Genomic DNA, 14,088 nt, shown 5'->3' with positions numbered 1-14,088 from the left:
AAAAAACATAGAAAGTTTCATTTCTCTTATCTTCATTATGATTTCCTACCACGTAGTAACGACTACATCCATCAATTTATTGTCTATTGAATCTATGCGAACCCTGTACTCCCCTTATCTGCATCTCATATGTTGCTCTGTTCGAATCGTTTTATTGGTTGAAGCAATCCGTCAGAAATTTTCTGTTGCTTTCAATAACTAAAAGCTCTCTTCGTTAACCCATCGTTGAACTTCTTTGACATCACACTGAATGGCAATGTCATTGTCATAATTCAATCATTGTCAGTTTTGGCAAACTAACAAAATTTTATGTTATGAAATGAACCTGCAAATAAACCCGATTTTCACTAGTAGTAATAGTTTTTTTCTACTATACGGCAAAATTAATGAATGAATCCGCCATATCAATAAAGTTTGGTGTATATATCTTGAAAACGTGAGGCTGTCTGGGAGAAAATAAAAGTCAAGATGGTGATCAAGTTCAGAAAATGAGAAGATAAAAAAATCAGTTAACATGCATTTCAAAAGAAATCTTTTAGATAAAAGATGTTAGAAGAACAACAAATGGGATCACAAACGTTAGAAATTTTAAGGCAAGGCGTTTGGGCTTCACTCACTGGGGGGTGGTTTTATGATCCCCATCAAGATGTCTTTTGTAATACATTTCACCTATATATTTGGTTATTTCTGTTATGCCTTCCTCTTACCATATATGTGGTGAGTTGTTTGAATATGTCATTTATTGTCTAATTTTCTGTTCATAAAATACTTAACTGTTTTGATTGACCTCATTGCAATGTTTTGATTGACCTAATTGCATTGTTTTGAGGTCATGGACATTGATATTATTAATTGCCAGAAAGTAAGATTTATTTAATTTAAAACATATTTTCTCATTAATATCTAAAGAGGATTTCCAAATATTAAGATTTGAATTAATGCCATTTTCAAATTTTGAAGATGATTAATAATTTGGTTCAAAATATGAAATAATATTCATGAGAATCTTCAGTATGTACACTGAAAAAAATTATAATTGAAGATCAGGGCATGTATAAAAAATAAATGTTATCTACACATATAAAATAGAGTTGGTTCAGTCTTTTGGTAAATTCAAGTCTCAACTCTGGAGGACTCACATTATGAGCATTTTTTTCAAGCTTATCATCAAATGTTTATATTTAGAAACATGACATTGGTAGAGGGGTCACTCCCCCTCTAGCACTTTGTAGAGGTGCACTTTAGGATTATTACAAATGGTTGACATTCAGTGTATATTGTCGATTTAAGTTGCTGTTAAAATTTGGATTTGCTCATCAAGCCAGTTCTTATGTTACGATTTTTCATAACGTTTTGTCATAGAAAATTGTGGCAGTTCATTATTTTTTGTTACATAAACTAATCTAGCTGTATGTTCTTTTCTTTCAAGACCCCTGAAAAGAACCGAGCAAAATGAACTCTATCTGCAAAGGTGATATATTCTTGTACAGCTTTCTTGAAATTAGTTTTTTATACCTAAAAAGAACATTCTTTGGGTATCATTACTTTTAGATACCTACCCTATTGTGAAAATGGTTCATTTTAGCTGCCTTGACAACCTTTATATATTGTAAAATTTTCGAAAGGAAATATTTCTGGTAAAAATAATGAAATCAGCGGTTTGGATACCTTTTACTATCCATTTTTTTTTCCATTATTTTTTTAATTAAGATTTGCCGTAGAATAATGCTTTAACTCTGTTGAGTAAAGTTAATTCATTTTATTTATTTATTTTTTCAGTAAAGAAATGTAGTTGATTTGTTTTTTGCAGATATACCAGATATATAAACTATTTCTTCAATTTTGTTGTGTGTTTATTGTATCTCAGAGGATATTTAAATCTTGAGTTGAACAATAATAATTTTTAAGAATTTAGTTTCCATCCAAAGTAAATCTATGAATAATCACAATATCCGAAATCTACTATCCACATGTTGTTTTATATTATATTACAATGTTTGCATTTTTCCAGTATTTTCCACCAACATGGTATGTTTGGTATTTCTATTGTGGATCAGTGACTTTGGGCCTTACCATCCTGAAACTAGCAAATTATGGCCTTCACCACATGTATGATACTACAGAGTGCATACAAGAAGAAGTTGAAGAAGATTGGAGACAACAACGAAAGTATGTTATTAATTGTGTATTAGAGATCGCAATTAACACATTTGTGATGTATGTAAATGTAGAGTGATGGTGCTAAAATGGATCCTTGTGGTACCCCGAACGTAACAAATTAACTTTTTGAAGCTTTTGAATTTACTAGTTGTAGCTATCTCGACTGATGAATCTGTTCTAGAATTATGTTAAAGATAAATTGAAAGGGGGATATTTTTCAGAAGAGATCATATTTGGGAAAAACAGCATTTTGGCTCTCTACTTCTTTATGCATAAAATGTGTAAATCTTCTGAAGGAAGAAAGAAGATGTTAAATTCAAAATGAGATCTTTTCAAAATTTTGTAGGTCATGCATAGAAATTGCATTCAGATACAAACTGCGTTTCAAGGAATGTAAAAAGTGATTTTTTCATATAATTCAATGCTCATATGAAAGTAGTCGTTTTCGAAATTACTTTTCCTTCAGTTTAATTCAATGTGCATAATGCACAGGATACCCCATAATTGTTTTATGCAAAAATTATAACTTCAGAAACTGACTTACCTACACATGAGAGGCCAGTGTTTGGTATACCCTTCAAAACTTGGGCATATCATATACACCTCTCCGGAAAATGGTTACTATTCTGATTCCCACCTCAGAGTATGTGTTTGTAGAGTTGCTTCAGGACTTTATCTGCAGGTGGCGCAATGGTACAACCTAATGAAGCAACTGCAAAAAGAGCTTATGACTAGTTGGAATTAATTTTGTTCATTCGGGATATTCAGACGGTTCACTCCGTCTTAAATAATCCATCTGGCACTGACAAGAAGCTAGTACTTCAAAACCAGTCTGTCTGTGGTCATTCTGACCAAATGAAATTATTTCAGCATTTAGAATTAGAATTTATTTGTTCATCACTGAAGAATTTACATATACATACGAGAGATTACATAGATACATGCAAAAAACTTATCGGACTAGTCACAAGCAAAGAAAAAAAATTCATAAGTATACAATTTAAAATATGAAAAGTATACATACAATTGGATTAAAATTCTCTACAATGTGGCCTCTAAAAACTCTTCAATGGAGTAAAAGGATTGATTCATCAGATAACGAGTCAGATTATCCTTTTTTGTTGTAAATATCATGAAGAATGTTTTTGATAGGTTAACTAATAGTCCATTGAACGATTATGAAAAGCATTGCCACAAATGCTTTCTCTGGGAACAGTTTTTTTTTTCAAATTTTTTTCTGATATGAGGATATTAGTGTCATCAGCATAGATGATACATGACAATTTTTCGAGCATTGGGACATGAGTTCACCATTTCATTGATAATAATAATAATAGGTCTTTATTCCCATAATGATACAATAAATGAACGGGAAAGGCTGTCAGTTGGTTGCACCAAAAGATGCAACCTCTGTTTTTCATCTTGATAAAAATTATAAAGAGAACAGGTCTCAAGATTGAGCCTTGAGGGACACCAGTATTTACAGTTTTTTCTGTTTTCATACATCTGTCTGTCTGTTTAATCTCTGTTCAAAATCTGTTTTTCCGTTAATCAGCTGTCGCCCCCATACGAACGACAACTCTCAGAAATTGAGAAACTTGTGCGAGCTAAGGACTAACGAGGTCTTGCCTTTTAACGTGTGATTCCTAACACTTCCTAGGGGGGAAGTTACTTGCGACGAATTTTCCAAATGGAAGACGTTGCACAGGTACCTGATGGTTTTACTTCAGCTTTCTGTGTTGCATTATCTGGTTTAGCTGTTGTTTTTATGTCGGGTATCCGACATGAGAGGCAAGGGTTTGGTACCTTGAATATGTTATGGATTTTCATTGAATACTGGCCAATTCCATCACATATAAGTTTTTTTATTTGTAAACAAAGTGTCTGAGTATTGAAGTCAGATGATAGAAAAATATGAATAAATTGTATTTTTCATTTAATAACTTTTTATATATAAATAGTACCTGGATCAACAGTAACTATTTTTTGACTATAACATGAAACAAATTAATGAGTAAAGATAAATGTCATTTATTGGTGAATATCAAAGTGATTTTTACATATGCTTACATTATAGAATTGAGGTACATTAGATTTGTGAAAGGAAAAGAGTTGTGAGAATGATTTGATGTTTTCCCAAATAGTTTTTCCGGGTATTTGAATTTGATTGGTTGTCCTTAAGCTCTTTCCTTGCATAATGCCTGCTGGGTCTCCAAGTTACTTTCATTTTTTGCAAAGCGGTTTCCTAAGTTTGACAGTCCCTTCTTCATAGGTGTGAATCAAATATTAAATGTTACATTGAATGATATGACAGCATAAATCACAAGCACTACAAATCAAGAAATTTATAACTTTAATACTTCATTAATTCTCGACTTCTATAGATTGACCTCCCAACTTTCTTTTAAAATCATTACCATCAACATTTTCTCAGGGTAGAGGAAGGAATTGAAATGCAAATATTACCGTCAGGATCAAACAAATCCTCCAATCAGCCTGGCCACTCGGGTATGAGAGCAGTTGCTTTCTTTCCTGAGATTGAAGGAGGACCTTCACACAGTACTGATGCCGAAAGTTTGGAATCTACAGATTTTCAACAGCTTGATGCTGCCGAAGGAGGACCAATAGGAAAACCTAGTGGTACCATTGGTAAGTGTCTCATAACATTTGCTTCTAGCTTTGCATTTTAACAGGTGGTGTGGGGAAATTTTCAATTCAATCTTAGTTATATTCAGTTTCATTTGTCAATGTATCGACAATACGAGTGGTTGACATATCTAGAATTGTAAGGGTGGTCCCAGGAGTACCCAGCCTGACCTAGAGATGGCGGTAGTTGTTTGCATTAGAAAATACATAATCTATAAAGCACATGTTTCAAGTTTGAAGACGCTGCCTTGTTTAGAATTTGTTTGGAAGCCATCAATAGCAAACCTTTGCGGTGAATTTGTGAAAATGGAGAAAATTGGTCATCGTTATGTGCTACAATACTTTAATTTGAAAGGCCTCAGCCCAGCCAATATGAAAGCTAAACTGGATTATATTCTGGGTGAGCCTATTTCTTCGTTCATAACAGTAAAATATTGGATAACAGAGTTTCAACAAGGCCGTACGAGTTGCCGAGACGAACATCGTGGTGGTCGATCAAATGAGGTGACGACTCCAGGAACAGTAAAAAAAATCAACAAAGAGGTACTGAAAGATTGTCGACTGTGTACAAGATGGGTGCCGCGTTTGCTCACGCATGAGCAAAAGCAGCGTCTGAAGATGTTTCAATTGAATGTTTAGCGAACTTTCACAACAACAAAGCAGAATTCTTGCGTCGTTTCATAATCATGGATGAAACATGGGTTCATCACTTTTTGCCTGAGACAAAAGAACAAACAAAACAGTCGACTCGAAAAGGGAGATCCGGCTCTAAAGAAGGTGAAGACCGTTTCATCTACAGGCAAGGTCATGGCGTCGGTTTTTTGGGATTCGCGTGGGATAACTTTCACTGACTATTTAATAAAAGGTAAAACTATTAACGGTGAGTATTACGCGACTTATTGTAACATTTTAGTTAAGAAATCAAGCAAAAACGGTTAAGAAAAATTGTTGTTTCATCAAGACAATTCACCGACTCACAAATCAAATATCGCAATAACCAAAATTAAAGAATTAAGGTTTGAATTCCAACCTCATGCACACTATTCGCCAGATTTAGCCCCTCGGATCATTTTCTGTTCCCAAACTTGATAAAATGGCTCAATGGTCAAAGATTTTCCAACAATGAGGAAGTGATGTCGGCATTAATGGCTATTTTGAGTAGCAAGACAGTTCTTATTATAGAACTGTATCAAACTTATTGAACGTCGCTGGCAAAAGTGTATAGAGCTGCAAGGAGATTGTGTTGAAAAATCTGTAATCAGAATAAAGTCAAGTGATCCAAGTTGAGGACAACGTTATTAATGAAAAAAACACTATGTTTCAGAAATGAATTTTAAAAGCAATTGAAATCCAGTAGAAATTATTTTCAGGCTTAGATATACAAGTAATTTTTTTTTATTTTATTATACATAGTGCTTATTAATATTTTTTCAAATTATAAAAAAATTTTTTCAAAACAGTTATCTCCATCTTAGGAGGTTTTAACACCTTAGCCTCATCTGTCATTCGGCTCTAATTTTATCTAGATATTTCTCTCTTGTAAATAGTCTAGTCTGAGCAGTATTATATTATAGTTGAGTATTTTTATCTTGGGTATTGAAATTATTTTCAATTTCAAATTTGTTACATTTTTTTTTAAATAAACATACTCAATATATGTACTACTCATAGTCAGTTCATTAATTATTTTAAATTTGACTCTGTGTTACTCTCTGAAGTTCAGACTAATTCAAATTCTAGCTTTCAATTGCAAAATAAAAACTTTTTCAACTAGATTGTTTTTTCCTTTTTTGTTGATAGCCAATGTGTACCAATTTCTTCAGATCATTTGAATTTTCGCAGAGATATTTTGTCAGTTCCATTGAATAAAGAAAATTAATGTGTTCACAGATCTCAAAGCCGAAGTTCATCGTAAGAACTCTTCGGAAAGTAGTGAAGAGTTTCCATGTACTTCCATAATAGAAACCGTATCTCATCGAGCTGATTCTTCAGAACCTCGTAAAATGAAACGTTTATCTGATCGGCGTAAACAGCGCTTGAAGTCAGACGGATTGGTCACGTTCTCCGTTAAGGATGAGAAGTCATCACACAAACTACAACTTGAAGATTCTCCAGAAATGAGACAAAGACCTTCTTTAACTAGTGTTGAATGCGAGCCAGGAGGATCATCGTCTCATTTCGCCATGGTAGAAAGTGGTGGAAGACGGCATTCAAATTTCACAAGTATGGGATTTTTAACGTCTTCTGTTCAAGTCGATATTAAGCCAACAGGTGAGTTACATAAATCATATGTAATTATTGAATTCATTTTTAAGTGAAAATATATAAAAGAGGGTAGCTTTTTAAAGAAATGTACATATCATAGTAATAGTCATAATTTTCACAAATTTACATTTTTTATTTTTTGCTGTCTTCAGGTTCTTTGGAACTTGGCTACATAGACAAAAATCCAAATCAATCACTTACTTCTGAGGGGTTTTATTTCAAGCCAAATGTTATTCGAGCTCCTACTGCTATGGGTGTTCGTCGTATCCGGTCCACTGTTTTAGAAACCTGTTGTCCCGCGCCTTCCCTAGCCCCGCACCCAAATAGTTTGGAGGTCATCGGAGGTAGTAAGGTAATTATATTGTTACTACACTTTTATTCTATTTAATAATAGAACATATTTCTTCATAATATAGTTTATATTTTAACAGTAGAAAGCCTACCTATAACACTAGAGAAATAATGAAAAACAGTTAATTCCCAAAAATATTCTCATTTACATACTATATGAAAATAGGGATAAAGCATGTGGAAATTTTTAAAATAGTTCTGTTTCAAGTTGTTAACATGCTTAACGTGAAAGCTTAAAATTGATAACTGTTCACGTGACTGAAAAAATGGGGAAAACCCTCAAAACATTAATTATATCTAATAATGCTCCGTTTCCTGAAGTAGTTGTGTTTGTGATGCAAAAAGTGGAGTCAAATTGAGACAGGGCGGAATTATTCAACAATGTTTTGATGAGAAGTAATAATAATAATAAATGTCTTACAATGAAGAGACCCTTTGAGTAACTTCCATAATCTAATTTCGCAAAAATCCAGTTGTGCAATTACCATTCAAAATTCAAAGAACAAAAATGTAAAGCCTTGGATTATGAAAGCTCTCCGAAAAATATACTAGCGCTGTATTCATATAGTACATGTCAATCACACCTGATTTGCCTTCTCAAACCTACACTAGCACTTATACAAAATGAACGTCGGGCGAAAACAGAGCGAAAAGAGATTTAGAAATAATGTAAAAGAATATCTTGTTGGCCTATTATAGTGTGTATGAATTCTACCAAGGTACCTTTCATTAAAAATAGACTAGCCGAATTCTACAATAATTTTAACTAATTACAACTAACTGTAATAGTTATGGAAGTTTATTTAAATGACTATGTTTTTATATAATTTCGACTTAAAAAATGATTGTATTGTTATATTTCTCCTACAATTATTAATTTCATCTGTATGTATTATCCTACATGTATATTTTTTATTTATATTTTCCGCAATACTGTCAATAGGAACACATTCTTGAGACAATAAAGTATATTTTAAATAGAATTAAATTGGCGTAATTCACGCAAAGTTTCAGTTCTCCTTAGGATATATGTTAATATTTTTATAAAATGTTTGTGTCAACATCTAATATTCAACAAGAAAAATTGTTAACTAAATGACACATCCTTCTGAAGACTTCAACAGTAATGAAGTTGACATTTTAAGTCAACTTTGAGATACATTTTTCATTCAAGGTAGAAAGACCAAAACATTATTATTGAAGCTATAAAGTTCAAAATCTTCATTTATGAGGAAAATATAGATCTTTGGAAATTGATTTTGTGTAATAATACAAGTTTCATGGCTTCCACTTTTTCAACCATAAAATGTGAAATAAAATCATTATTATCTCTGACAAGGCCTCTACCAGGAACCCACTGCCCCCACCTAGTACTAGCTTAACAAGAAATCAGCATTTGAATCTGTGTCCTTACTATGGATCAGAAATTGTGTATCCTATAGCTGAACAATCCGATGAACATCAAACTTCGCATGGACCTGACACTGATATGGAGAGTTTAGCGCGAGGATCAGACTCTGAGTTTGAAGATAACGGTCAGGGCAAGTAATTTTTTCATAATCCCTCTCACAAGTTGAAATAAAATGCTACAAGAAAGACAATTATCATAGTTTCAATTGTAGGTAGTCACAGTCCCCTGATTTACATGAAACTCAATAAAATGAAAAGTGTGCCTTATCCAACTAGCGCTACTAATGTAAAATATCAACACCATCTCCCGAAAACACCGATTGAAAAACAGCTCATGATGCCGTATCCCCTTCACATCAGTCAAGATGATCAAGAACGTACCAACTCAAAGGACCACCTTATTGATCATGAGTGAGTATTATTTTCATTGAAATTATCAGATCAGGTCACTGGATAGAAACATCAGAGATAGTAAACAAAAGGTTGACACTTTTAATTGTAACTGAAGTTACTGCAGTTTCGTCCTGTAAGAACATTTTCAAACTTATACTTATATCACTTATATATATATATATATATATATATATATATATATATATATATATATATATATATTATATATATATATATATATATATATATATATATATATATATATATATATGATGAGCTGTTTTCTCGGGTTTCGCTCCGTGTTCTGTGTATTTTCTCCCCATAAGGATTATTTTCACAACGTTTTGGCAAAGTCTCATTTGCCATCTTCTGGCAAATGAGACTTTGCCGAAACGTTGTGAAAATAATCCTTATGGGGAGAAAATACACAGAACACGGAGCGAAACCCGAGAAAACAGCTCATCATACTTTATCCGTGAGAATCTTCGAGTTAACATATATATATATATATATATATATATATATATATATATATATATATATATATATATATATATATATATATATATATATATATACTTATATTAATGTATACTTATACATTCGTCCTATAAGAATATTTTCGAACTTATACATTACTGTACCTTCTGTATAAGGACATTTTCAAACTTATACTTATATTACTTATATATACTTATATTAATGTTTACATTAATATACACTTATACATTACTATATTGTATAAGGACATTTTCATACTTATACATATGTATAAGTTTCAAAATGTCCTTATAGGACAAAACTGTAGTAACTTCAGTTACAAATAAAAGTAGTAAAAAACAGAAATTATTTATCTATTTATTTATTTATTTATTCACGGGTAACTCCCATTTAATATAAGTTATACAAATATCAGATTGTTAACACAAATCTTATCTAATTTAATTATAAGTAATAACAATTTAAACAGTTATAGTAGAGAATCGAAATGAAGCGAGAATAAAAGTAAATGACAGATACAAGCAATTTAAGAATAAGTATATCTTAACTTATTTCTAAGAATATCCTCGGAAATATGAAAGAGATCGAATTTTGTATTATTCCCGTTTATGACTATTCTTGATAAAGGAGAATGCATTCCATAGTTACACCTATGGTAATCTATTGCAAAGGTTAGATTATTTCGTGTTTTTCTAGAGGGAACATGAAGATTTACTTGGGCAAGAAGAGTTGAGCAATTAATTCTAAAATTAAGCAATTTATGAAGGAATATAATATCTATATGTTCTCTGCGTAAACTAAGTTTCAGTAAACCAGTTACAGACTGAATTTCTGAAAAAGAGTGATCACTGAGAGGTATAGACAACTTAAAGGCAATATATTTTATAAATTTGTTTTGTACTTTTCTATAGTGTACTTATGAATTTCATAAGTTGGTGACCAAACACAGCTACAATATTCTGTAATCGATCTAACCAAAGCGAAATACAATAACTTGATAGAATTAATGTTGGTGAAGTCTTTTGTAGTCCTGCATAGAAAGCCTAACATTTTCATTGCTTTGCAAGAGATCTGTTCATACTGCAGGTGAAAATCCATTTTGACATCCACCACTACACCAAGATCTCGTATGGATTTCACCGATTTTAATAGTTTGCCTGCTATAGTATACATATTGTTGTAATGAGTAAGTGATCTAGAAAAAGACATACTTTTGCATTTAGACACATTCACGTCCATATCATTGTCTACACACCATTCAGTAAAAGATGTAATGTCATTCTGAATATGTTCGTAGTCAACTGTGGATACAATGGTTTTGAATATTTTCAAGTCATCAGCAAACATTAATACTTCAGAATGACTAATTTTGGTTTTGATATCGTTGACAAAGATATTAAATAGGAATGGCCCTAAATGGCTTCCTTGTGGAACTCCTGAGCTAACCGAGATTTGTTGAGATGTAAATCCTTATGAAACAGATATTATGTTATTATGTCAAAAATTTATTTCACAGTAAATATTTCCATTTCTGTGAAAGAGGATGTATCAAAAGGAACCAGACTGATCGTGTTGATACAAAAGGTACAGGGAAGTGAAACACTTTGATCCCGACAGAAAATGAAAAATGTTTATCAGATTTCTTGTGGATTGTTAATTTTTTCATTCGATGCATTTGTAAGAGTAATAGGTTTGTTTCCAGGTGTTCTTCTTTTATTTACCAATCTATTATTCATTATTTCCTGAACTTGTTTAGTTTTGTTACTAGAGTTCCTATTTTTTTAAACGTAATAGTTACTTTCTTCTTTTCAATTTGTGTTCTTTCATTTTTTCGTTATAAATCTGCATAGCTTGAGGGTAGAAATTAACCATAACATTTCTCTTAAAACTTTGCTCTCATCAATTGATGATTCATCTGAAATCCACGAGTTTGATTGATTTTTCTTAGACCTAATTCTCATAATCATTATTATTATGTTCATAATAATAATGAATATATTATAATTTTAATCATCATAATTAAGTTTTTTACAGGGAATTCAATTCATTATCAAAGTTTTTTCCCTTCAGCAACAACTCTAACTCGAGTGCAACGCCGGATATGCACGACGCAAGAGCAGAGTTTTACATCACTGATAACGATGTCAGCGATAGAAACCTATCCTGCAGCAATACTAGCATGGAGTGTGAAGAAAAGTCAACTGAAAAACGTCTATCAGATAAAAAACGACAAATGAGAAAACATGGTGAGGAGGTGGAAGAACGCGGACCTATGATCATTAGAAAGAAACAAGTAAAGAAGAATAGAAGAAGAGGTAAGGGCGAGAGAAGCAAAGTTATAGGAGAAGAATGTCGTCGACAGGGAAACTTTTCAAGCTTGATGGAGCTAGATCTGGATTGGTTGTTTGAGGACGAAGGGCATCATCTGCAACATAGGAAAGGTAAAGTATTTGCTACTTTCATTTCAAGGATCACTCTGTAACTATGGAAATGGTTCAGAATTGAAAGTAGTTGTCTTGAATTAGGCAAACTTCTATATGAAGAACGAATTTTTTCGTTCATCTGGAAATACTTTATGGTATGAGTACTACATTCTTTATTGAACTTTCAATAAATCAGTACCAAATGAGAATTTTTCCAGTTTTTCAAATAGCCATTGTTTGAAGGTTGCAAGTGATGACCATATGTTTAAGTCTTTCGCGGTCGAGGTTTTCAGTGTCACTATTTTCCGGGTTTGAAGGCTGTGGATTTTTGACTAGTCAGCTGTGGCAGGCCACACACTCAGTGATGGAAACCACAAGATTCTGTTGGAAAAGACGGAACTTTTTGCCCCTGACCAGAGATACCATAGCCGACTGGTACGGGAGGCAATTGAAATCCACAAACACACGGATAATTTCAACAGAAACGAAGAAGCTGTAAACGTCAATTGAATATGGAATCCCATTCTTAGAAGTTCAAAAATAGCAAACAGCATGACGGCAGGTAGAGAGGGTCAAGGAATGTTATTGACAAATCCAGGTACAGGTACTATCACAGCAAACTACCTGAAACAATATAAACATGCTTTACGTAATTTACCTGAGCCAGATACAGGTAATAGCACACCAAACTATCTGAAAAGTCAACATAAATATGCGTTACGCAGCCTTAATCTCTTGTCATCGGAGACATCAACTCTGGATGTATAAATCTCTGAAGAAGTTAGCCACTCGCGCCAATGAAACGTCAGGTAGAAATTCCAAAAATCCACGACCTTCGAACCTGGAAAATAGTGACAGTTACAAGTAATATTAAGAATTTTTCTCAACAGTTTCAATTTGTTCACAAGCGACTTCAAAGTATTCAGCATGTTTGTTTCACCAATTATCAGCACAATATTGGAGTAGCCGTATTGTCAGCAAAGCTACTTATATTACCTTCATAACCAATTTTGGACATACATTTTAAATAATCTGATTCATGTTCATTTATTTAATAATTTTGACACGGTGCATTCATTTAGTTAGATAACTCTAACTTTGTGTTCGTGAAACAGAGTACGTGGCGTGATAAAGTAGGATACACATAATATGAAATTGTTTATTGTAAATGATTAGAAAGTAATAGAAAAAAATAATAATGATTGGCAGAAGACGAAACGTCGGATAGTAAATCTGAACATGAAAAGGTGTAGCTGAAAAAAAGTATCAATGAAAATGTGTTTTTGGTTTTGAGCTATGTTGTCAAAAACGATAGTAAAAAATAAAATTTCGATTTTCAGATATTTCCGGAAATACTCGAAATTTTCCAAGTTTCAAAACAGTATTTTGTTGAGAACAAAAAACGCAACTTTGTCCCAATTTAAGCTTTGACGTGTCTCCTGCAGTTTAGGATATCCCAATGGTGTGGGTCGAATTTGAATTACCCTGTATTGTATCAGAGGATATTGTTTTAAGATATAGTTTTAATAACACCGATATAGAAAATGATTGACTGATGCACTTATGTATAATAATAATCGTTTATTAGCACATTACTTATTCACAGTAAAAATGCAATTACATAAGATAATTGAAACATAATTTTTATTCAGTACATTTATGAAAAAAATTCACAATAGGTGAAAAAAAGAACGAAAAAAAAAAGAAAACTCCTGGTTGAAAAGCCTCAATGGCTTGAATTGAAAGGGGTATATTTTTAGGAGAGATGAATTTTTGGGAAAGAAAATTTTTGGTTTTCTATATCTCCATTTTTATATATAAAACATTTTTGAATCTTCCAAAGGAAGGAAGAAAGCAAATAATTCCAAAATAAACTCTTTACAAAGATGTCTAGATCATACAAAGAAGTAACTTTCAGACACAAACTGTAGGAATAAGC

The 14,088-nt window shown here is 32.4% G+C and overlaps 1 protein-coding gene across 4 annotated transcripts in view; it reads left to right on the top strand.

The window, feature by feature from the left end:
* Positions 1-213: 213 nt before the first annotated feature.
* Positions 214-14,088, top strand: part of pcx (pecanex) — a 46,877-nt gene continuing 33,002 nt past the window's right edge. Inside the window, exons 1-8 of one of the 4 annotated variants that reach the window (XM_074183225.1) lie at positions 214-717; positions 2,012-2,169; positions 4,595-4,809; positions 6,697-7,077; positions 7,224-7,423; positions 8,762-8,957; positions 9,045-9,243; positions 11,761-12,167. In XM_074183225.1, the coding sequence (XP_074039326.1) occupies positions 547-717; positions 2,012-2,169; positions 4,595-4,809; positions 6,697-7,077; positions 7,224-7,423; positions 8,762-8,957; positions 9,045-9,243; positions 11,761-12,167 (1,927 nt within the window). In that variant the 5' untranslated portion in view covers positions 214-546. Of the gene's footprint in view, positions 718-2,011; positions 2,170-4,594; positions 4,810-6,696; positions 7,078-7,223; positions 7,424-8,761; positions 8,968-9,044; positions 9,244-11,760; positions 12,168-14,088 lie in introns of all 4 variants that reach the window. The other 3 variants (XM_074183224.1, XM_023174146.2, XM_023174151.2) reach the window with 3 other exon arrangements.

The sequence above is a fragment of the Leptinotarsa decemlineata genome, unplaced genomic scaffold (genome assembly GCF_025532065.1).
Source record: "Leptinotarsa decemlineata unplaced genomic scaffold, Ldec_3_MD MMD2_tig00026336_RagTag_RagTag, whole genome shotgun sequence".
Classification (NCBI taxonomy): domain Eukaryota; kingdom Metazoa; phylum Arthropoda; class Insecta; order Coleoptera; family Chrysomelidae; genus Leptinotarsa; species Leptinotarsa decemlineata.
Note: the sequence above shows the minus strand (reverse complement) of the source record. Positions and strands in the feature narration are given on the sequence as shown.